General features: G+C 52.7%; 1 protein-coding gene across 3 annotated transcripts in view; it reads right to left on the bottom strand.

Moving 5' to 3' along the window:
* The window catches only part of ABCC3 (ATP binding cassette subfamily C member 3), a 53,891-nt gene that overhangs the window by 7,691 nt on the left and 25,350 nt on the right, over positions 1–20,850 (bottom strand). For all 3 annotated transcript variants that reach the window (XR_005202088.1, XM_017540165.2, XM_017540166.2), the window contains 20 exons: positions 20,675–20,850; positions 20,421–20,582; positions 19,638–19,730; positions 17,130–17,333; positions 16,877–17,023; positions 16,369–16,456; positions 15,964–16,030; positions 15,613–15,739; positions 15,350–15,526; positions 11,170–11,337; positions 10,662–10,851; positions 9,469–9,574; positions 9,172–9,316; positions 8,867–9,074; positions 8,367–8,677; positions 6,771–6,970; positions 6,490–6,616; positions 4,562–4,663; positions 667–813; positions 80–238 (listed from right to left, as the gene is read on the bottom strand). The exon at positions 20,675–20,850 ends at the window's right edge or, in 2 of these variants, runs on beyond it. Coding sequence is in view for 2 of the 3 variants with exons in the window: in XM_017540165.2 (XP_017395654.1) it covers positions 80–238; positions 667–813; positions 4,562–4,663; positions 6,490–6,616; positions 6,771–6,970; positions 8,367–8,677; positions 8,867–9,074; positions 9,172–9,316; positions 9,469–9,574; positions 10,662–10,851; positions 11,170–11,337; positions 15,350–15,526; positions 15,613–15,739; positions 15,964–16,030; positions 16,369–16,456; positions 16,877–17,023; positions 17,130–17,333; positions 19,638–19,730; positions 20,421–20,582; positions 20,675–20,850 (3,104 nt within the window). In the remaining variant the exon portion in view is untranslated. The remainder of the gene's footprint in view (positions 1–79; positions 239–666; positions 814–4,561; positions 4,664–6,489; positions 6,617–6,770; positions 6,971–8,366; positions 8,678–8,866; positions 9,075–9,171; positions 9,317–9,468; positions 9,575–10,661; positions 10,852–11,169; positions 11,338–15,349; positions 15,527–15,612; positions 15,740–15,963; positions 16,031–16,368; positions 16,457–16,876; positions 17,024–17,129; positions 17,334–19,637; positions 19,731–20,420; positions 20,583–20,674) is intronic.

Genomic DNA, 20,850 nt, shown 5'->3' with positions numbered 1-20,850 from the left:
TATCCTCAAGCTACACAACGGGGTAGGGCCTGCCTCCAGGGCCGCTGATGAGTGTGGCCAGTCCCTGCCAGGCTCCTACCTGGGGGATGATGGTCAGCTGAGAGCGCAGGTCATGGAGGCCGATATCTGCCACATTGAGGCCGTCGATGAGGATTTCACCCTTTGCCGCCTCCAGGATGCGGAACAGGCAGAGGGTCATGGAGGACTTGCCAGCCCCGGTGCGGCCCACGATCCCCACCTGGACAGGGAAGGGAAAGGGTTCTCAGGGGAAGCTGAGATGTCACAGGGGCATCTCCAGGACCGAGCAGACATTTGGCTGGAGCACTTGCTCTCCCAAAAGGCCCACCCTCCCCACAAGGGCTGTGGCCGCGTCCGCAGGCACTGATGCACACGCAGGCACTGATGCACACGCAGGCACGAACGCCCGCACAGGCACGAATGCACACGCAGGCACTGATGCACACGCAGGCACTGATGCACACGCAGGCGCGAACGCACACGCAGGCGAGAATGCACGCACAGGCACGAACGCACATGCAGGCACTGACGCACACGCAGGCGCAAAAGCACGCACAGGCGAGAACGCACACACAGGCGCAAAAGCACGCTCAGGCGCAAAGGCACAGCAGGCACAAACACACGCAGGCCTGCCCACCCGACGTGTACCTTCTCGCCGGCTTGCACATGCAGACTCAGATCTCTCAGCACCAGGTCTAGGCCCGGCCTGTAGCGCACAGAGTAATTCCGGAACTCCACTTCCCCACGTGGGGGCCAGCCTTTGGGAGGGCGGTTGCCCTCCACCACCCAGGGCGCCTGGCAGGAGGGACAGATGGGGTCACATCAGCTCTTGCGCAGTGTGACCCTTGTCCACCTTTCAGTCTCTCTCCCCCAGGGCCCCTCAATCCTGTCCCACTATGATCCCTGAAAGGGTCCTTGGCATCCCCATGGCTCAGCCTTGTGTTCAGTGACTCCTTTACCCCTCTGACTTTATTCCCTACAGAGCTACTCCAACACGCCCTATCTTCCCCTCCCAGCCTCTCTGCTTGCCCATGTTCCTTTTTTTTTTTTTTTTTAAACATTTAAAATTTTTGAGAGACAGGGTCTCAATCATGTCTCACTGTGGCCTTGAACTCCTGGGTTCCCGTGATTCTCCTGCCTCAGCCTCCCTAGTAGCTAGGACTACAGGCACATGTCACCATGCCTGGCTAACTTGTTTTGTTCTGTTACAAGTTCTTGCTCTGTCACTCAGGCTGGAGTGCAGTGATGCGATCATAGCTCACTGCAACCTTGAATTCCTGGACTCAAGCCATCCTTCTGCGTCAGCCTCCTGAGTAGCTAGGACTACAGGCCTGTGTCACCACGCCTCACTCATTTTTTTAAAGAAAAGTTCTGAAGCGACTGCTTGCTGTATTGACCAGGCTGGTTTCTAACTCCTAGCCTCCAGCGACTCTCCTGCCTAAGCCTCACAAAGTCCTGGGAATACAGGCGTGAGCCACTGTACCACACCTTATGTTCCTTGAGGTGCCCTCCCTGCCTGCCATAACTCCCCTCTCATGACCTTTACCCATTCATTGTTACTTGGTGGCAGCATAGTGCCAGGCAGTGGGGACACAATGGTATCCCCACTGAAACAGTCCTTACCCTCATGAGAATTACGTTCTAGTAGAGGGAGGCATGCAATCAGCAGATAAGCAAATCTATGCAATGTAAGAAGTGATGAGTGCTACAGGCCAAGAAGTGCTTAGCGTTGCTGCTTTATACGGGGTGGTCAGGGAAGGCTTCCTGGAGGAGGCAAAGACTTTAGTAAAGAGCTAAAGGGGGTGAGGGAACAAGCCAAGTAGGCATCTGGAGGAAGGGCACGCTGGGCAAAAGGAACAGCAGGCGTAAACGCCCCTAGGTGTGTCCTGGAGCACAGCGGTAAAGGCAAGAGTAAGGGGCTGAGGTAATGGTGGCCCCATCATGTAGGGCCTTTTAGGCCATTTTAAGGACTATGTTGTTTTTTTTTTAATTTTTCTTTTTTTACTCTGATTAAGATGCAAAGCCATTAGAGGGCTGTGCACAGAGGAACTACGTGATTTGATTTTTTTTTTTTTTTTTTTTTTAATCTCTGGCTGCTACAAGCAGAATAGACTAGCAGGACATATGCTGGTGGCTTTGGGACAGGACTGGCTACATAATTTGGGAGGCTCAGGGCAAAATGAAAACCTGAGACTTCTTGTTGAAGAATGATGGAGAATGTCAAGGTGCTGACAACAGAGCCTTAATCTAAGTGCGCAGCCCTTCCGGGAATGGAGACCCCGCGACTGCTCAGGCTACGTTCCCATGGAGCCAGCCCTGCTTCGAGGCAGGAGAAACCACGTGGCCAGCGGCGAAAAAGCAGAGCAGCCGGCACATCCCGGTCTTTCAAGGAGGCGTCAGCGAATAGAACAAGCCATGGGGTTGAGGGAAGACGTTTATAGGATCAGAGACAGGAGCCTGGGTATCCACGCAGGAACTGGGCTGTTAGACGTGAAGCAGGAGAACTAGAGTGAGGGGTGAGGGGTTGGAGGGTGATTCCTGGAGAGGGCAGGGGCAGGAAAAGCCAGGCTGGGGTCAGGCAGGCCAACTGATGGGGGCAAAGCAGGCCATAGAATCCACGAGGACTCCAAGAAGGAGGGAGAGGTTATTTTATTGGGACATTGCTTAGAGGTTGAATTAGATGAGAACAGAAAAGCGTCCCCTGGATTTGGAACCAGGAAGGTCACGGTGAGCTGTCTCCGGGAACGAAGGTCAGAAGAAGACTGTGGGAGGCAGATGAGATCAAGGCTGATGAGGAAGCGGAGGGAGCTCGTGGAGACCACACTTTAAACCATGCTTCATGACAGAAGAGAGCAGAGAAATGGGGCAGTGGAGTGCAGCGGGGAGGGCTCACGTGTGTGTGTCTGGAATGGAAGATGCGATGGAATATTTTTGCATGTGGATGGGAAGTGTCCAACAGAGGGAGCAAGAATGACGGGAGATGGAGGGTAGGACTGAGGAAGCCAGGTCCTCAATGGGCCAGGAGAAGTGGAGGGCTGGACTTTGAAACAAAAGGGGTGAATATTGCTAAAAATGAAAAGATGACGATGGTGAAGGGGACACAGGCGGGTTTAAAGGCCGAGAGGTAGGAGGCTGAGGGAGTTCACATCATAGAATCTACTTTTTCATGGGTGTCGGGCAAGGCCAATGGCTAAGCAGGAGGGAGATGTGGAGTTGAGGGCAGAGATTACTCAAAAGAAGTCTTTCGGAACGTGAGGACACCGGCTTCTTGGGGAAGCAAAGTAGGAACATTCAGCCACGGTGCATGGTTATAAACTTCTCAACTCAGTGATTTTTCTCCTGCAAGGATTTTTTTTTTTTTTTTTTTTTTTTGAGAGAGTCTCTTGCTCTGACACCCAGGCTGGGGTGCAGTGGTGAAATCTCCGCTCACTGTAACCTCCACCACTCAGGTTCAAGCAATTCTCCTGCCTCAGGCTCCTGAGTAGCTAGGAATACATGTGTGCACTACCACACCCCACTAATTTTTGTATTTTTAGTAGAGATGGGGTTTCACCATGTTGGCCAGGCTGGTTTTGAACTCTTGACCTCAAGTGATCCACCCGCCTCAGCCTCCCAAAGTGCTGGGATTACGGGCATGAGTTACCACGACCAGCCTCCTGCAAGGTTTTAAAAAGTGCTCGGTGCAGGCATGAAGAAGGCAGATTGGTGGGCTAGCGGGGTGGGGTTTTGGAGGTGAGTACAACAGAGAGAGGAAGAGAAGGGCGAGGCAGGTGAGAGCGCTTGTGTCGGTGAAGCATAGACTCTAGGCTGGCCGGGGAAGAAGGTGAAGCCAGAGACGCTGATGGACAGACACACAAAGGCGGGTCATGGGATTGGGGGTCCCAACAAAGACAGACTGCTGTGGCAGTGGGGGACTTGGAACATGAGAGAGAGGAGGGATAGGAGCGTGGTCGAAAGGTGGGATGCTTGATACTGATGCTGCAGCTTTTGGGCATGAAGCGGTCTGAGGTGTGACCAAGAGAGGGGGCGGTGGAGAGAAAAGTCTGGGACCCCCAGTAGGGGACACCTTTTTTTCCCCAACAAAGGGCATGCTGCTCCACCTTCACTCCTTTGCCCAGGCTGGTCTCTTTGACTGGAATGCTTACCTTCCCACTGCCCACCCACCATCTTACTTAGTTTACCAAAGCCTGTTCATCCTTCTCATCTAAGCTCGCCTCCTCTGGTCACCCCAGCTGGAGGATCTCCCTTATCTGCCCTCTCCAGTGTGCCACGCCAGAGCTCTGGTCATCCACTGCAGAGCCGTGCAGTGTGCCTCACCCCTCCCTCCACATCACAATCTCCTGAGGGCAAACCCTGTCCTGCCGACTCACATCTCTCCACCTCCTAGCACAGGGTGTTGGCTGATGCTCAGTGAGGGGTGGATGGATAAATGGATGAAGAGCCCCATACACGGCTGGCCCTGAGGTTTAGGGAGGGAGGGCCACCAAGATTTCTTCCCCAGCCACTTCAGATTCCCCTGCCCCAGGCCCGTCCGGGTACCCACCTCTGTCTCTGTCTTGCAGTACTCCTTGACTCTCTCCACAGCCACAATGTTAGACTCCAAATCTGACATCATTCGTATCATCCAGTTCAGAGCAAGTGTCACCTGGCCAAAGGGACTGGGTTATCGGTATGGCGATCTCCCCTCCCCACCGCAATGGCTTTGGGAGGAGTTCAGACTCCTGGATCATGTGCCCATCAATAGACTCCTATCCCATGATGACCCAGGTGGGCCTGGGTCAAGTCCACAGTCATGCTAGCTGGGGCTGTGATCATGAACGGCTCCCTTGGGCAGTGACAGTGTATACTTAACCAAGGACCACTTTGCTGCAGTTCCTCAAACTTTAGTATGTGTAAGACTTCCCAGAGAATGCTGTTAAAATACAACGCAGGATTCCACAGTCTGAGGTGGGACTTGGGACCTGAGATTCTTCATTTATTTTTATTTTTATATATATATTTTTGCAGACAAAGTTTTGCTCTTGTTGCCCAGGCTAGAGTGCAGTGGCATGAACTTGGCTCACCGAAACTTGTGCCTCCCGAGTTCAAGCAATTCTCCTGCCTCAGCCTCCTGAGTAGCTAGGATTACAGGCATGCGCCGCCATGCTCAGCTAATTTTGTATTTTTAGTAGAGATGGGGTTTCTCCATGTTGGTCAGGCTGGTCTTGAACTCCTGACCTCAGGTGATCCACCCACCTCGGCCTCCCAAAGTGCTGGGATTACAGGTGTGAGTCACTGCGCCTGGCCGAGATCCTTCATTTCTAACAAGCTCCCAGAGGATGCTGATGCAAGTGGCCCATGGGCCACAAATGGTGCACCAAGGAGTCTTGATCAAAATGCAGAGTCCTGAGCCCATCCCAGGCCTACTGAATCAAAATGTACATTTTAACAAGTTGATTCATATGCACACTGACGTTTGTGAAAAACTGACCTTTCTGGATTGCTTTTTGTTTGCCAACGTGTTCAAGACTTGAGCCACCTCAGGCATTAAAAATGTGATCTGCTTTACAAAAATTCCATTTGCAGTTAGGTGACTCTTTAGCAGAGCAGGCTGGCCTAGGGATGGTCTGCCTGACCTGCAGCTCAGGAGCCTCGTCTGTGTACTTTCTCTGCAAGCATGTGAACATGAGGTATATTCCAGACCTACACTGTCCTGACCTCTATCACATGAGCCTACAACTTGCCCAGAGACAAGACAAATTCTGTTTGCCCTCTGAGGCTAAGCTCCAAGATACTCCTCTGTGCAGTGATGTGATGATCTTGGCTCACTGCAACCTCTGCCTCCCAGGTTCAAGTGATTCTCCTGCCTCAGTCTCCCGAGTAGCTGGGACTACAGGCATGCACCACCATGCCCTAATTTTTTGTTACTTTTAGTAGAGACGGGGTTTCACCATGTTGGCCAGGCTGGTCTTGAACTCCTGACCTCCAGTGATCCGCCTGCCTCAGCCTCCCAAAGTGCTGGGATTACAGGTGTGAGCCACTGCGCCCGGCCCTCCTCTGGGCTTTTAAAACATGTTGTTTCTCCAGTCACAAAGACCTGCTCAGTCTGCAGCACAATCCCTGCCAATGGGGGTCTCTCCAGCTTGACTGTGAGGTATCAGGTAAGGTCGCCCGCTAAGCAGGAGGGAGATGTGGAGTTGAGGGTAGAGATTATTCAAAAGAAGTCTTTTGGAACGTGAGGACACGGGCTTCTTGGGGAAGCAAAGTAGGAACATCCAGCTATGGTGTGTGGTTATAAACTTGTCACTCAGTGATTTTTCTCCTGCAAGGTGTTTTGTTTTGTTTTGTTTTATTTTTGCTCACAGTCCTTGAGAGCAGCCCCTGTGGCTGATACCCATACCGGGCAGGGAGGCGCACTCGGGAGATGCCTAGAACACCTGAGTGGTGTCTGTCCCAGTGGTGGCCCTGCCCTGGGGTCCAGGCCCTTCGTACCTGCAAGGAGTAGGACACGGAGAGGCCCACCAGCCCTGGGCTCAGGCTGCTCCTCCCAATGACAGCAAAGAGCGCAGCAAAGAGCACCACGCAGTTCCCCACGAACTCCACTCCGATGCTCAGCCACCTGCGGGGGATCAGATGAGGACGAAATGGGGCAGGGGCAGGGGCAGGGAGGGGGCAGTTTTCTGCTTCGGGGAAAGGAAGGACAAGGACCCCTAACACCAGGGAGCCTGGTGGGAATTCCTGGAGGAGCAGGGGTGAGGGAGGCGGCCTCTGACCGGTTGGAGATGATGTAGGGGTAGCAGCTTCTCTGGTTGGTGTCCACCTTAGCATCACTGATGACCTCAAAGTCCTGGCTGCGGTTGTAGGCCCGGATGACACTGGCACCAGTCACTGTCTCCGAAAAGTGGGAGTAGATAGGTGAACGACTGACGGATTCTAGCCGCTTCAGTTGTCGTGATGTGGCTGCATAGAAGCGCTAATGGAGGGAGGAGTTTGGGGTCAGGGCTGTGGAACCCCCAATTCAGTCCTGCCTATCTCTGAACTCATCCATTTTCAGATAGTCCTCCTGGCCAGCCTCACTCCCACCACAAGACATTCCCCACGACCTGGGGCCTTGATGTGTCATTCATTCCTTCCCTCTGATCATCTCTGCTTCAACCCTACAACAACGTGGCTCTTCCTCCAGTTTCCATCCTCTCCCCTATGGCCTAAGATAGTCAGGACTAAACACGATGTATATCTGATGCTCCCCTAGCCCAGCACAGAGCGCAGCCTAGAGCATGGTCGCTATGCCCAGGTGTTGAACATTTATCCACAGGAACCAACTCATTTCAGAACAGGAGCTCAGGGTCTGCAAAAGCCTTTTACAGTTAGCTGCATCTGAAGGTTATCAACTCATCTATGTTAAACACATGCATACACATATGTTTAGATATAGATAAAAAGAAGGAAAGGATAATGTGTCCTGAACTATTGTCAATGTTTTATCAGAAAACAGCCAACAGGAGGGCCAGGCACAGTGGCTCACACTGGTAATCCCAGCATTTTGGGAGGCCAAGGCGGGCATATCACTTGAGGTCAGGAGGTCGAGACCAGCCTGGCCAACATAGTGAAAACCCATCTCTACTAAAAATACAAAAATTAGCTGGGCGTGGTGGCGTGTGCCTGTAATCCTAGCTACCTGGGAGGCTGAGGCAAGCGAATGACTTGAACCTGGGAGGCGGAGGTTGCAGTTAGCCAAGATTGTACCATTACACTCCAGCCTGGGCGACAAAGTGAGACTCCATCTCAAAAAAAAAAGCCAACAGGAAGCCCAGTGCCAGCTACAATGTATAAGTATTTCATTTTTTTTTTTTTTTTTGAGACAGAGTTTCGCTCTTGTTACCCAGGCTGGAGTGCAATGGCGCGATCTCGGCTCACCGCAACCTCTGCCTCCTGGGTTCAGGCAATACTCCTGCCTCAGCCTCCTGAGTAGCTGGGATTACAGGCACGCGCCACCATGCCCAGCTAATTTTTTGTATTTTTAGTAGAGATGGGGTGTCACCATGTTGACCAGGATGGTCTTGATCTCTTGACCTCGTGATGCACCCGCCTCGGCCTCCCAAAGTGCTGGGATTACAGGCGTGAGCCACCGCGCCCGGCCAAGTATTTCATTTTATTCTCACACCAACCCCATGAGGAAGATCTATGAGCTACTCTATTTTACAGGTGAGACAAATGAGTTTCAAAGAGGTTAAGGAACTGATGACTGTCCATTACAAAACCCTGCAATGCTGGTGGCCTGAAGCATCCCACCCCTGCTGGCCCCGCCATGTGAACACCCCGCCCCACACCAGCACCATGCCCACACTGGGGCCATGCTCACCCCGCACCTGCACCAAGGTGTAGAGCACAGCCAGGGGAAGGATGACCACGGTGAAGAGCGGTGTGCTGGCCACGATAACCACAAGAGTGGAGATGGCGTTGAAGAAGGAATTGAGCAGCATGAGGATGGCAGGGGCCAGAACCTCATCAATGACATAGATGTCCTTGGAGAAGCGGTTGAGGATGCGGCCTGAGGGTGTGGTGTCGAAGAAGGACTGTGGCGAGCGTATCTTGTTGTGCAGCAGGGCCTGGTGCAACACATGGCCAGCCTGGATGCCACCCACTGCCATAGCCATGGCCGACAGCATCACCAGGAGCCCTGTTGGAGGAGGCAGAGGGCACTGGCTCACCTGGACTAGGGAGTGGGCATGAAGGGGCAGAATCACAGACACAGGTTGACCAGAGACGGTTAGGGAGGCTTGGATACGGGGCATGGTTTGGGGGACCTGGAAGCCCAGAGGAGAAGAAGGGATGTTGGAGCCCCTTCTGTGCACCCCCACAGGCTCACCTTGCAGAATTCCTAAGGTGGCGTAGACACCCAGCCTTCGGGAAGTGTTGTTCTGTCTACTGTCTGTCATGGCATCATTTGTCCAGGCACTGAGCCACACATTGGCCCCAATGGCGGCTGCACTTTGACCCGCATACAGGAGACAGATGGCCAGCGTGGTACAAAGCCCCACAGCCTTGGCATAATCCCAGAACACACTCAGCTCCACCTGTAGGGAGCAGCCATGGAGGTCAGGGGCAGGGGACTCCAGAAGCCCTGGGGCTGCCTATCTGTCCCCTCCAGCCCCTCTTGCCCCACTGACTCACAGTGCCGGTCTCTGCTTTCTCCTCTTGGGTCAGTGTCCCATTTGCCTTCGCCTCTGTCACCTGCACCTTCTCTGATGGACCCAGGCGCCTCCGGGGTGCAGGCTGACCCTGTCCCTCCCCATCCGAGGACAGGGCACTCAGCTGTCTGTGGAGGCAGCTAGTCAGGCCCAGGGAGGGGCCTCAGGCACCCCGAGGACAGAGGCTGGGAGTGTCAGGGAGAAACCTGCACCCCACCTGGCAGGGCTTGGGGAACCCTGACCCAGCCTTCCGGAGGGCTGGGAGCTCTCAGGAGCTCACCTCATAAACTGCTTCTGGACTGCAAAGGTGACTGGGTCATTGTCTGTCAGATCTGTGTGGTTGCTGAGTGTGTCTTCAACCAGCAGCACCTCCTCATCCTCCGCACCTTCTAATGCTGCAGTGGCGTGGGAGGAAGGAGACAGAGTTCAGCTAGTTCTCCCCACGGGCGCCTGGTATCTCCCATTCCCCACTCCAATGAAAGGGGCTCCGTGGACAAGCATGAAAATAAAATGAGGGGTATTGAAAGGACAACAAGAAAGCCTTGGGTTAGGCAATAAGGAAACCTTCCCTTCACGAATTATGGAAAAGGACTCAAATACTAGGGTTAGGAACTCGGGCTTTGGAGTCAGACTGGCTGAGCTTAAATCCCACATCCTTGGCTAGGTGTGGAGGTTCATGCCTGTAATCCCAGCACTTTGGGAGGCCAAGGTGGGCAGATCATAAGGTCAGGAGATTGAGATCAGCCTGGCCAATTAAGTGAAACCCCATCTCTACTAAAAAAACAAAAATTAGCTGGGTGTGGTGGCGGGTGCCTGTAATCCCAGCTATCCGGGAGGCTGAGGCAGGAGAATTGCTTGAACCTGGGAAGCACGAGGCACAGCACTTGGTAAATGCTCAGACACATTGGCTGTACATATAGCCATAGGCAAGAAAGCCCAGGAAGAGGTCTGTGAGCCGATCCACAATTGCGGGGCTGGGGAGCTGGGCCTGGGCAACGGGGAGCCAGGGGTGTGTTGTGAGCACAGAGACTTCAACAAGCTCCATGAGGACTGTAATTTTTGGTTTTCTCCCTGCTATATTTTAGTGTCTGGAACAGTGCCTGGATGTAGTGATTGTCCAATAAATTTGGTTGATAAATAAATGGCTATGCCAAGCACCTGCACACTTGCCAAACTATTTATCCGTGAAGCAGCCTTGCCATTCAAGCTGGGCCTGGGCCCTCCTATGCTTTCAACAAATGGAAAACAGGCTCTGAGATCGGGGCTGAAGATCTGAGGTCCCATAGTTAGGGTGGAGGAGGCAGTGGGACTCGACATTGTCCAGTTTACTTTCCCGCTGGCGACCGTCACACAGATGGCCCAGGTGCCCCAGAACCTTCCTGGCACGACACTAGGCCAGTCTAGACACTCAGAGACCCCAGACAGCAGGGATGCCGAGGGCATGGGAATCAGAGGGCCAAGGACGGCAGATACCGGTCCGGCTGTCCTCCTGGTGCTCTTGGTCCTCATCGGGGGCATAGTTGCGGAGAAAGTTGGCAAAGGAGCCATTGCACTGCAGCAGGGCTGGGTAGGGGCCCATCTCAGACACCTGTCCATCAGCGAGCACGATGATGAAGTCTGTCTGGGGCAGGAAGCTGATGCTGTGCGTCACCAGCACGCGTGTCTGGGGAGAAGGCGGTAGGCTCTCACCCCACCACCCTCCCAACACACCCGTGGCACAGGCACAGAGCCAGAGTGAGTGTGAGGTGCACCAGGGAGGTTGGACAGGCACGTGGGTGACTCACCCTGTGCTTGCCACAGCCTGTTCAGAACCTTGTGGGTGGGGGAGTTGTCCCCACAGATTTCTCCTGATGCCCAACCCACATGCCCACTTCTCAGGTCCCGCACACCTCCGGGTCTCACCCAAACCCCTCAGCCTCCCACCAGCTCTCTCTGTGGGCCTCAGATTCAGCTTAGCACCTTAGACTCTGGCAGGCCTCACCTTGCCTGCCAGCACACCTTCTGGCCCGATGACGTGGTCAAAGATGTGCTTGGCCACGTGGGAGTCCACCGCAGACAGTGGGTCATCCAGCAAGAAAATATCCGCATTACTGTAAACAGCTCGAGCCAGACTGACCCGCTGCCGCTGGCCCCCAGACAGGTTAATGCCCTGGGGGAGGCAGGGGTGGGAGAAATGGGATTAGACAGGAACGGGGAGACAGTGGCCTGTCCACTGTTATTTGGGATGGCAGACTGGTTTTTTTTGAGATGGGGTTTCACTCTGTCACCCAGGCTAGAGTGCAGTGGTGCGATCTCGGCTCACTGCAACCTCTGACCCCCGGATTCAAGCAATTCTCGTGCCTCAGCCTCCCGAGTAGCTAGGATTGCAGGCGTGCGCCACCATGCCTGGCTACTAATTTTTTAAATACTTTTTTATAGAGACAGAATCTCTGTATGTTGTCCAGGCTAGTCTCGAACTCCTGAGCTCAAGCAGTCAGCTCACCTCAGCCTCCCAAAATAAAGTGCTGGGATTACAGGCATGAGCCACTGTGCCTGGCCAGAACTGCAGACTTCTGAATCTACACTTCATGTGAGGCCTAGTCTGTCCCTGCAATGCTGTGAGGGACAGAGGAAAGGGTAGGTCCTCTTGGGGCAGGCAAGGCCATTCTGCTCCTTTGGTCACCACCCTGCCCAGCTTGGTGTCCTGCCCAACCCATGTATGGATGAATGGTCACACAAATGTGTATATACATATAATGAAATATCATTCAGCCTTACAAGGAGGAAAATTCTGACACATGCTGCAACATGGATATGCCTTGAGGACATTATGCTAAGTGAAGCAAGCCAGTCACAAAAAGACAAATGCTGGTTGATTCCACTCACATGAGGTACCTAGATGATAGGGTTGAAATATTTGTTCCTTCCAAAGGTCATGTTGAAACATATTCCCCAGTGGGGCAGGATCGAGGGGAGGCCTTTACCACGTGATTGGGTCTTGAGGGCAGAGCCCTCATGAATGGTTGATCCATTCATGGATTGATGAATGAATGGTTGATGAATGAATGGGTTACTGGGGAAGTGGGACTGGTGACTTTATAAGAAAGGAAGAGAGAGGCCAGGCATGGTGGCTCATGCCTGTAATCCCAGCACCTTGGGAGGCTGAGGTGGGTGGATCACTTGAGACCAGCCTGGTCAACACTGTGAAACCCTGTCTCCATTAAAAATACAAAAATTAGCCAGTGGTAGTGTTGTGCACCTGTAATCCCAGCTATTCAGGAGGCTGAGGCAGGAGAATTGCTCGAACCTGGGGGGCAGAGGTTGCAGTGAACTGAGATTGTGTTATTGCACTCCAGTCTGCTTTCCGGGCGACAGAGTGAGACCTTGTTGAAAGAAAAAAAAAAAAAAAAAAGAGACCTGAGCTGGCATGCTTGGTCCTCTTGCCATGGGAGGCCCTGTGTGGCCTTGGGACCCTGTAGATTCCCCATCAACAAGAAGGCCCTCTCCAGATGCGGCCCCTGGACCGGGGACTCCTCAGCCTCCATGACTGTACAAAATACATTTCCTTTCTTTGTGAATTACCTAGTTTCAGTTATTCTTTTATATGCAACAGAAAATGGACTAATATACTAAGTAGTCAAATTCCTAGGAACAGAAAATAGAATGGTGGCTGCCAGGGGCTAGGGGCAGTGGGGAATGAGGAGTTGGTTAACCGGCACAGTTTTAGTTTTGCAAAATGAAAAGGTTCTGGAGATTGTTTGCACAGCAGTGTGAATGTACTTAACACTGCTGATCTGTACACTAAAAAATGATTAAGTTTTTTTTTTTTTAGAGACAGAGTCTTACTCTGTCACCCAGGCTGGAGTGCAGTGATGCAATCAATCTTAGCTCACTGCAACCTCCACCTCCTCAGTTTAAGTAATTCTCTTGCCTCAGCCTCCCAAGTAGCTGGGACTAGAGGCACACACCACCACACCTGGCTAATTTTTTTGTGTTTCTAGTAGAGACAGGGGTTTACCATGTTGGCTAGGCTGGTCTTGAACTCTTGACCTCAAATGATCCACCTGCTTCAGCCTCCCAAAGTGCTGGGATTACAAGTGTGAGCCACCATTCCCAGCAAGATGATATATTTTATGTTATGTGTATTTTACCACGGTTAAAAATAATTAATTAAAAAGCAAAGGCCCAAACTTTCCCCAATGTTCCACGCCTTTTAGAGTAAAGGCCAAAATCTTTTTTTTGTTTTTTTTTTGTTTTGGGATGGAGTTTCGCTGGAGTGCAATGGTGCGATCTCGGCTCACCACAACCTCCGCCTCCTGGGTTCAAGCAATTCTCCTGTCTCAGCTTCCTGAGTAGCTGGGATTACAGGCGCGCGCCACCATGCCCAGCTAATGTTTTGTATTTTTAGTAGAGACGGGGTTTCACCATGTTGACCAGGATGGTCTTGATCTCTTGACCTCGTGATCCACCCCCCTCGGCCTCCCAAAGTGCTGGGATTACAGGCTTGAGCCACCGCGCCCGGCAAGGCCAAAATCTTAACCAAGGTAATCAGGGTTCCCCATCACTCTATCCTTCCCTCCATTTTCCAACCTTTAGTCATGCCAGAGAACCCCAAGGTCCCACATAGGGCTCTATAGCCCCAGACAGAGCCTCCTGCTCCAGACAAGGCTCACACCATCTCTTTGTTGAGTTCTCTGTTTTTCAGTGAGGATTTCCCAAGCTACCTTAACAATTCAACCCTGCAGGCATTCCTGTATTCCTTCCCTGCTTAAGTTTTTCCACTGAGCATTTATCTAACATATCATATATAGTACTTATTTATCTTGCCGATTACCTCTTCCTGCCACTAGAATGTGTCCTATATGAAGGTAGAGGTTTTAGCCTGGTGTATTCACTACTGTATACTATCTCCTGGAATATAGTGGTGCTTAATATATGGTAAATGAATGAATAGATAAATGATGAGCTCCTCCTCCTTAGTTGTTAAAATTCAGCTCAAAAGTGGTGCTTAAGGCCGGGCGCAGTGCTCATGCCTGTAATCCCAGCACTTTGAGAGGCTGAGGCAGGTGGATCACTTGAAGCCAGGAGTTCAAGACCAGATGGGTCAACATGGCAAAACCCTGTCTCTACTAAAAATACAAAAATTAGCTGAGTGTGGTGGTGCACGCCTGTAATTCCAGCTACTCTGGTGGCTGAGACATGAGAATTGCTTGAACCCAGGAGGTGGAGATTGCAGTGAGCCATGATCATGCCACTGCACCCCAGCCTGGGTGACAGAGCAAGACTCTGCATCAAAAAAAAAAAAAAAAAAAAGATGCTCAGCCAGGTGTAGTGGCTCATGCCTTTAATCCCAGTATTCCAGGAGGCCAAGGTGGGAGGCCCAAGCCTGGGCCACATGGTGAGATGCTGTTACTAAAAATATTTAAAATTTAGCTGGGCATGGTGGCATGTGCCCGTGGTCCCAGGTACTCAGGAGGCTGAGGGGAAGGATCATTTGAGCCCAGGAATTCCAGGCTACAGTGAGCTGTGATCTCACCACAGCACTCTATCCTGGGCAACAGGTGAGACCTTGTCTCAGAAAGAAAAGTGATGCTCTTCCTTATGTGGGCTCCCTGCTGTGGCCTGCCTGTAACCTGCACAGGCCTTCAGCCTGGACCCTAGAATATTCAATAGCCCCTAGTTGTTCACTAAACAGATCTGTGTGAGGCCGGGCAGGGTGGCTTATACCTGTAATCCCAGCATTTTGGGAGGCTGGGGTAGGTGGATCACCTAAGGTCAGGACTTCGAGACCAGCCTGGCAAACCAATATGGCGAAACCCCATCTCTACTAAAATACAAAAATATTTGCAAGGCCTGGTGGTGCATGCCTGTAATTCCATCTACTCAGGAGGCTGACGCAGGAGACTTGCTTGAACCTGGGAGGAGGAGGTTGCAGTGAGCTGAGATCATGCCACCGCACTCCAGCCTGGGTGACAGAGCAAGAGTCCATCTCAACAACAAAAACAAACAAACAAACAAAAAATAAACAGATCTGCTAATAGTGCTGTTTCCCCAGTGCTTGGCACAGAGTTGGGCATAATGTTACACCAATGTGTGAATGGATGGATGAATATATGGACCTGGGCTAGGCTGGGGGGCAGCTCTATGTGCTAGCTCCTCAGGGATGGGAGAGGATTCTGTACCTTCTCTCCAATCTCTGTCTGGTCCCCACCAGGCAGCATCTTCAGGTCATCTAGCAAGGCACAGGCCTCCAGAGCTTGCTGGTAGCGCTTGGGGTTCAGGGCTTGGCCGAACAGCACGTTTTCCTGAAGAGTGCAGTTCTGGATCCATGCCTGCTGGGGCACGTAGGCCACGGAACCCTGGCCACAGGAGAAGTTTACCTCGGGGCTTTGCCCCAGGCCTGGCTGAGCCCCACACCCTGCCCAGGAGACCCTACCTCTCTCACCTTCACGTGCACTGTGCCTTCTAGCTTCTCCATCTCTCCTAGCAGGGCAGACACCAGCGAGGACTTCCCACAGCCCACAGACCCCACCACGGCCACCAGTGCCCCTTTCGGGACCTGGATGTCTAGGCTGGGGGGCAAGGAGCCCAGGAGTCCAGTTAGAGGCAGGGATCAGGGTTTTGGTCTCCAACCCTCCACCGGAGAGCCAGCCCTCCTCCCTTCCAGACACCACCCCGGCACAGTGAAGCTCTTCCTGCATTCTTGGTCAAAGGGCTTTGCAGGGTGGGTGCTGCTACTGATCTGAACTTCTAGGTCACTGTGGGCAGCTGGGAAGGGAGTGCGAGAAGCTGGTACCTGTGCAGGGTGGGGAGCAGGTCCTGGGCCCAGGTGAAGGTGCCACTGTGTATGGTGATGGCATAGCCTGAGAGGACCAAGGTGGGCAGGGTCAGGGAGAGAGCCCGGAGGATGGTGTAGCCAACAGGGAGGCTGGGGGCAGGGGAAGGAGGATGGGGAAGGAGCCTGGCCCATGGGGAGGGGATCCTTGGGAGAAGGGAGGAAGAGAGAGGTGTGGGGAGCCCTGTGGGGGAGGGTGGAGTTGAGCAGAGAACCCAGAAGAGGGAGAAGGAGGTCATAGAGTCGAAGCCAACATGAAAAGAGGAAGAAGAAAAGGGGTCAGGAGAGAACAATGGAAAAGCTTGGAACGGAGGGTTTTCTGGAGCAAGGACTGGGGCAGGCAGCCCAGGTAAGGGCACTCCAGACCTGGGGAGATGGTCTTTCTTTCCACACACTGGGTGTCAAGTTCATCTTGGCTCAGGAAGTGCTGGATCCGTTTCAGAGACACGCTGGCCTGCAGGAGGATGTGAATCAGCCCTAGAGACTGCACTTCCCCACCCCCAACCCCTACCCTCACCCTGTCCCCAGCATCCTGGGCTAGGCAAGACCCCGAGGGCCCAGACACTAGCGCTGGGGTCCCTCCCACGACTGAGCCTTTCCTGGCTCCCACTGCCAAAGAGAAAGTCCAGGTTGGCAAGAGGAGACGATCTCCAAAACTCAGGTTTCTAGAGACCCGACCTCACCCCTGCTGTGACTCCAAATGACCCCTGACCTTAGTGACCTTATTCAACCTTGAATACCTCTTCATAATGCCAGCGGCCCTCCCCTGACTCCGTTAACTTCCCGATTATCCCTTGTCCCTAGTGACCCTTCCCTGACGACCCCAACAACCTGCTCCACCTCCAATAGAGCCCCTAGCCCTACCCAAGGTTACCTGAGTCAGGTTGCTGATTAACTGGGGCAGCATGTTGAGGGGAATTCTTAAGATGTTAAACAAGGACACGGACACGAAGGCCTTCTCGGCGTCCAGCACATTGTTTGGGTCCACATACACGTACACCCAGAGGGTGATCAGGGTCACCTGAGCAGCGTGGGGGTGGTGTCAGGGTGGAGTCCACTGAGTTCCGGCCATGCCTGGGCACCCAGAACCCCAGAGGCAGGGACCCAGCCCTGACGCTGAGCCTCACCAGGAAGGGGCTGCAGACCCAGATGAAGGTGGAGGTGGCATGGAGGTAGGCCGCCTTGCGCAGCAGCTGGAGCTCACGCAGTCTGATGCCCTCCACCTGCTGCAGGAAGCTGGGCTCCCAGGCGTACAGCTTCAGCACTTTGATGCCATTCAGGATCTCACTCATCAGCTTGATGCGTGAGTCCTTCAATTTCATTTGCTCCACCTGTGTGGGCAGAAACAGCAGCAGTGGCACACCTGCTCCCCTCCCTGACCTCCTGCCCACAGGGTCCTATCTTCCATCCATTCTCCGCCATCGCAGCCATTCCACGCCACCCACCGTTCCTTCTCACACCTCCTTGCCGGGCCTGTGCTGTGCCTCAGCCTGGAATACACAGCCCCTACTTCCCCGTGTCCCCTGCCTGATGAGATCCAGCCCCACCCTTAGCATCACTGTCACTGGCCTTCCGAGGCAGCATCCTGGGAAGATCCTCTGTCCCCTGCCCTGAGTTTCTTCTCCTATTTCTTCTTCTTCTTCTTGCTATTATTATTTATTTTAGAGACGGGGTCTCACTGTGTTGCCCGGGCTGGACTGCAGTGGTACAGTCATAGCTCACTGCAGCGTCAAACTCCTGGGCTCACTTGATCCTCCTGTCTCAGCCTCCCGAGTAGCTGGAACTACAGTCATGAACCATCGTGCCTAGCTAATTTTTAATTTTTTTGTAGAGACGAGGTCTCACTATGTTGCCCAGGCTGGTTTCAAACTCCTGGCCTCATGTGATCCTCTCACCTTGGCCTCCCCAAGTGCCGGGATTACAGGTGGGAGCCACCACACCCAGCCCTTCCCTGGGTTTCTAAAGCACACTGCACTTTCCTTTTGTTCTATAACCATCCCTTTATGTATATGTTTCTCTAATCAGACTTCGAGCTTCCTGAGGGGATGGGTTGTTTATTTCTCTTTGTTCTCTGAGACCTTAACCCAAGGTGTGGCACATCAGATTAATGTATTCATTCAATCTCTATTTATGGAGTGCCTACTACATGCCAGGCTGTGGGCTACGTGTGGAATTTGTCACAACGAATTCAGACAAGGACCCCGCCATCATACAGTTGTCAGTTTGATGGGGGAGGCATATACGCAAACAATGATCTGAATAAATGCTTAATTATTAATCATTATGTGTGCTCTGATGGAAAATCACAGATCCTGTAACAAAGTGATGAGGTGGTGGCAGGAAAAGTAACTTAGGCTGGACAGTCAGGGTGGGCCTCCGGAGGAAGTGACTTTTTTTTTTTTTTGAGATGAAGTTTCGCTCTTGTTGCCCAGGCTGGAGTGCAATGGCACGATCTCAGCTCACCGCAACCTCTGCCTCCCGGGTTCAAGTGATTCTCCTGCCTCATTCTCCTGCCTCAGCCTCCCGAGTAGCTGGATTACAGGCATATGCCACCACACCATGCTAATTTTGTATTGTTAGTAGAGATGGGGTTTCTCCATGTTGGTCAGTCTGGTCTCGAACTCCTCGGGTGATCCGCCTGCCTTGGCCTCCCAAAATGCTGGGACTGCAGGTATGAGCCACCGTGCCCAGATGAGGAAATGACTTTTATGTTGAGAGGTGAGGGAAGGAAAGGAGTTAGGCAGGCGAGGATGGGGTGACAAGCATTCCAGGCAGAGGGAACAGTACATGAGGTGGCCCCCAGAGGTACAATGAACTTGGTGCTGTGGAGAAAAGAAAGAAGGCTAGACTGGCTGAAACTTGGTCATTCCCCAGTGGGTGAGGACTTGCAAGGTAAGCAGGAGCCTTACCTAGGGGGTTTGTCATTTTTCCTATGGGAAGTGAGAAGCTGCTAAAGACTTCAATAGGCCCGGCATGATGGCTCACACCTGTAATCCCAGCACTTTGGGAGGCTGAGGTAGGCTAATCACCTGAGATCAGGAGTTCAAGACCAACCTGACCAACATGGTGAAACCCCTTCTGTACTAAAAAAACCCACACACACACACACACACGCAAAGCTTAGCCAGGCATGGTGGTGTGTGCCTATAGTCCCAGCTACTAGGGAGGCCGAGGTGGGAGGATTGCTTGAACCCGGGATGCAGAGGTTATGAGCTGAGATCATGCCACTGCATTCCAGCCTGGGCTACAAAGTGAGACCCTGTCTCAAAAAAAAAAAAAAAAAAGAACAGATACTTCAATAAATGTTTGCAAATAGTAGACTGAGTGACCAGCTATTCATGCTTAGCCCGGTGCAGTGGGAAAAGTCCTCGTTAGACTGGGATAATCAGGTTCGAGTCCCAGCTCTGCCTGATTCTGGACTGCCATCATTTCTCCAAGCCTTGACTCCTCAGCTACAAAATGAGAATGTCAGTAAAACGCTCCAAGAGTTGCGAGGGCAGGGAGAGCTACGGTTTGTGCAAGAGGCTAGTAGCCACCCATACTTAGGAAGCAAGGTAGTTGTGAGGCCCCAAGGTTAGTGGATCCTGTCCCCCAGGCAGCAGGCCGGGTGCTCCAGGCAGGAGGACAGCACCTACCTGGAAGGTGCGCATCTTCACGGCCACAGCTCCGTTGAGTGGAATCAGCAAGACCATGAGAGCGACTCCAGCCAGGACAGAGGGACCTAGGTTCTGAGGAGGAACCGGTGGATAGATGACACATAGGGACAGATTACCAAAGTCTACAGAGAGAACCCAACAGACAAACAGAGGCCTGTTGGCTTGAAATGTGTAGATGGGCAGGAAGCAAAAGAGGGCGGTCAGCCAAACAGATAGAAAGTCAGAATGACCACAACACTTGGAGAAGCAGCCAGCCCTTAGATACAACGACAGCGACAAATAGCAGACACGAAGACAAATACAGACAATGACAGCCAGAGTCACACCCGCCTCCCTCCAAGTCTTTCTTTCCTCCCTGCTTCTGCGGGAAGGATAGTAACAGACGCTGGGAAGATTCAGTTGCAGACACCAGCATCCTCTAAGTCCTATTCCGCCATCCCCACCAATGCCCAGGGAAGCTCTTATGCCAATTCTATATCCCCTCTGCTAGCCCAGAATAACCCTTTTTCTTTTTTTGTTTTCTTTCTTTTTAGAGATGAGGTCTTGCTAGGTTGCCCAGGCTGGAATGTGGTGGCTATTCACAGGCACGGTCATGGCACACTGTAACCAGAACACCTGGGCTCAAGTGACCCTCCTGCCTCAGCCACCTGAGTAGCTGGGACTACAAGCATGTGCCATGTACCCAGTTCCAGAATAATCCTCTCTTGTCACTTCTGTAGCAAGGTCAGGGGAAGGGGGCAGAGACCAGGGTTGGAGAGTCACCTGCCAGAGGAAGTACATTGCCAGCATGATCTGCAGGGGTGCCGACCACAGCAGGTTGAGGAACGGGACAAGGTCCATGAAGCGCTGGGCATCCACTGACATGAGGTTGACAATTTCCCCCACGGTGGACGCACATTTGACTGAGTTGGTGATAACCAGAGCCTGCAGGTAGACAGTAGGCAGGTGGATTTGGCTGCCAGCCTCTTGCAAGCTGCTCAGGGCCAGCCTCTCCCCCAGGCCCTGCTCCAGCTCACCTTCCTGTAGATGACACCTATGATCCCGGTACGCAACTTCAGTCCAATCACAAAGATGCAGTGGTAATACTGCTGTAAGATCAGCGACTGCATCATGGAGCACAGGAACATCAGCCCAGCCACGAGGAAGCCCCACCAGGAGGGGGCCATGGGGTTGGAGATAAACTTGATTAGGA

Source organism: Cebus imitator, unplaced genomic scaffold (genome assembly GCF_001604975.1).
Source record: "Cebus imitator isolate Cc_AM_T3 unplaced genomic scaffold, Cebus_imitator-1.0 Scaffold123, whole genome shotgun sequence".
Taxonomy (NCBI): domain Eukaryota; kingdom Metazoa; phylum Chordata; class Mammalia; order Primates; family Cebidae; genus Cebus; species Cebus imitator.
Note: the sequence above shows the minus strand (reverse complement) of the source record. Positions and strands in the feature narration are given on the sequence as shown.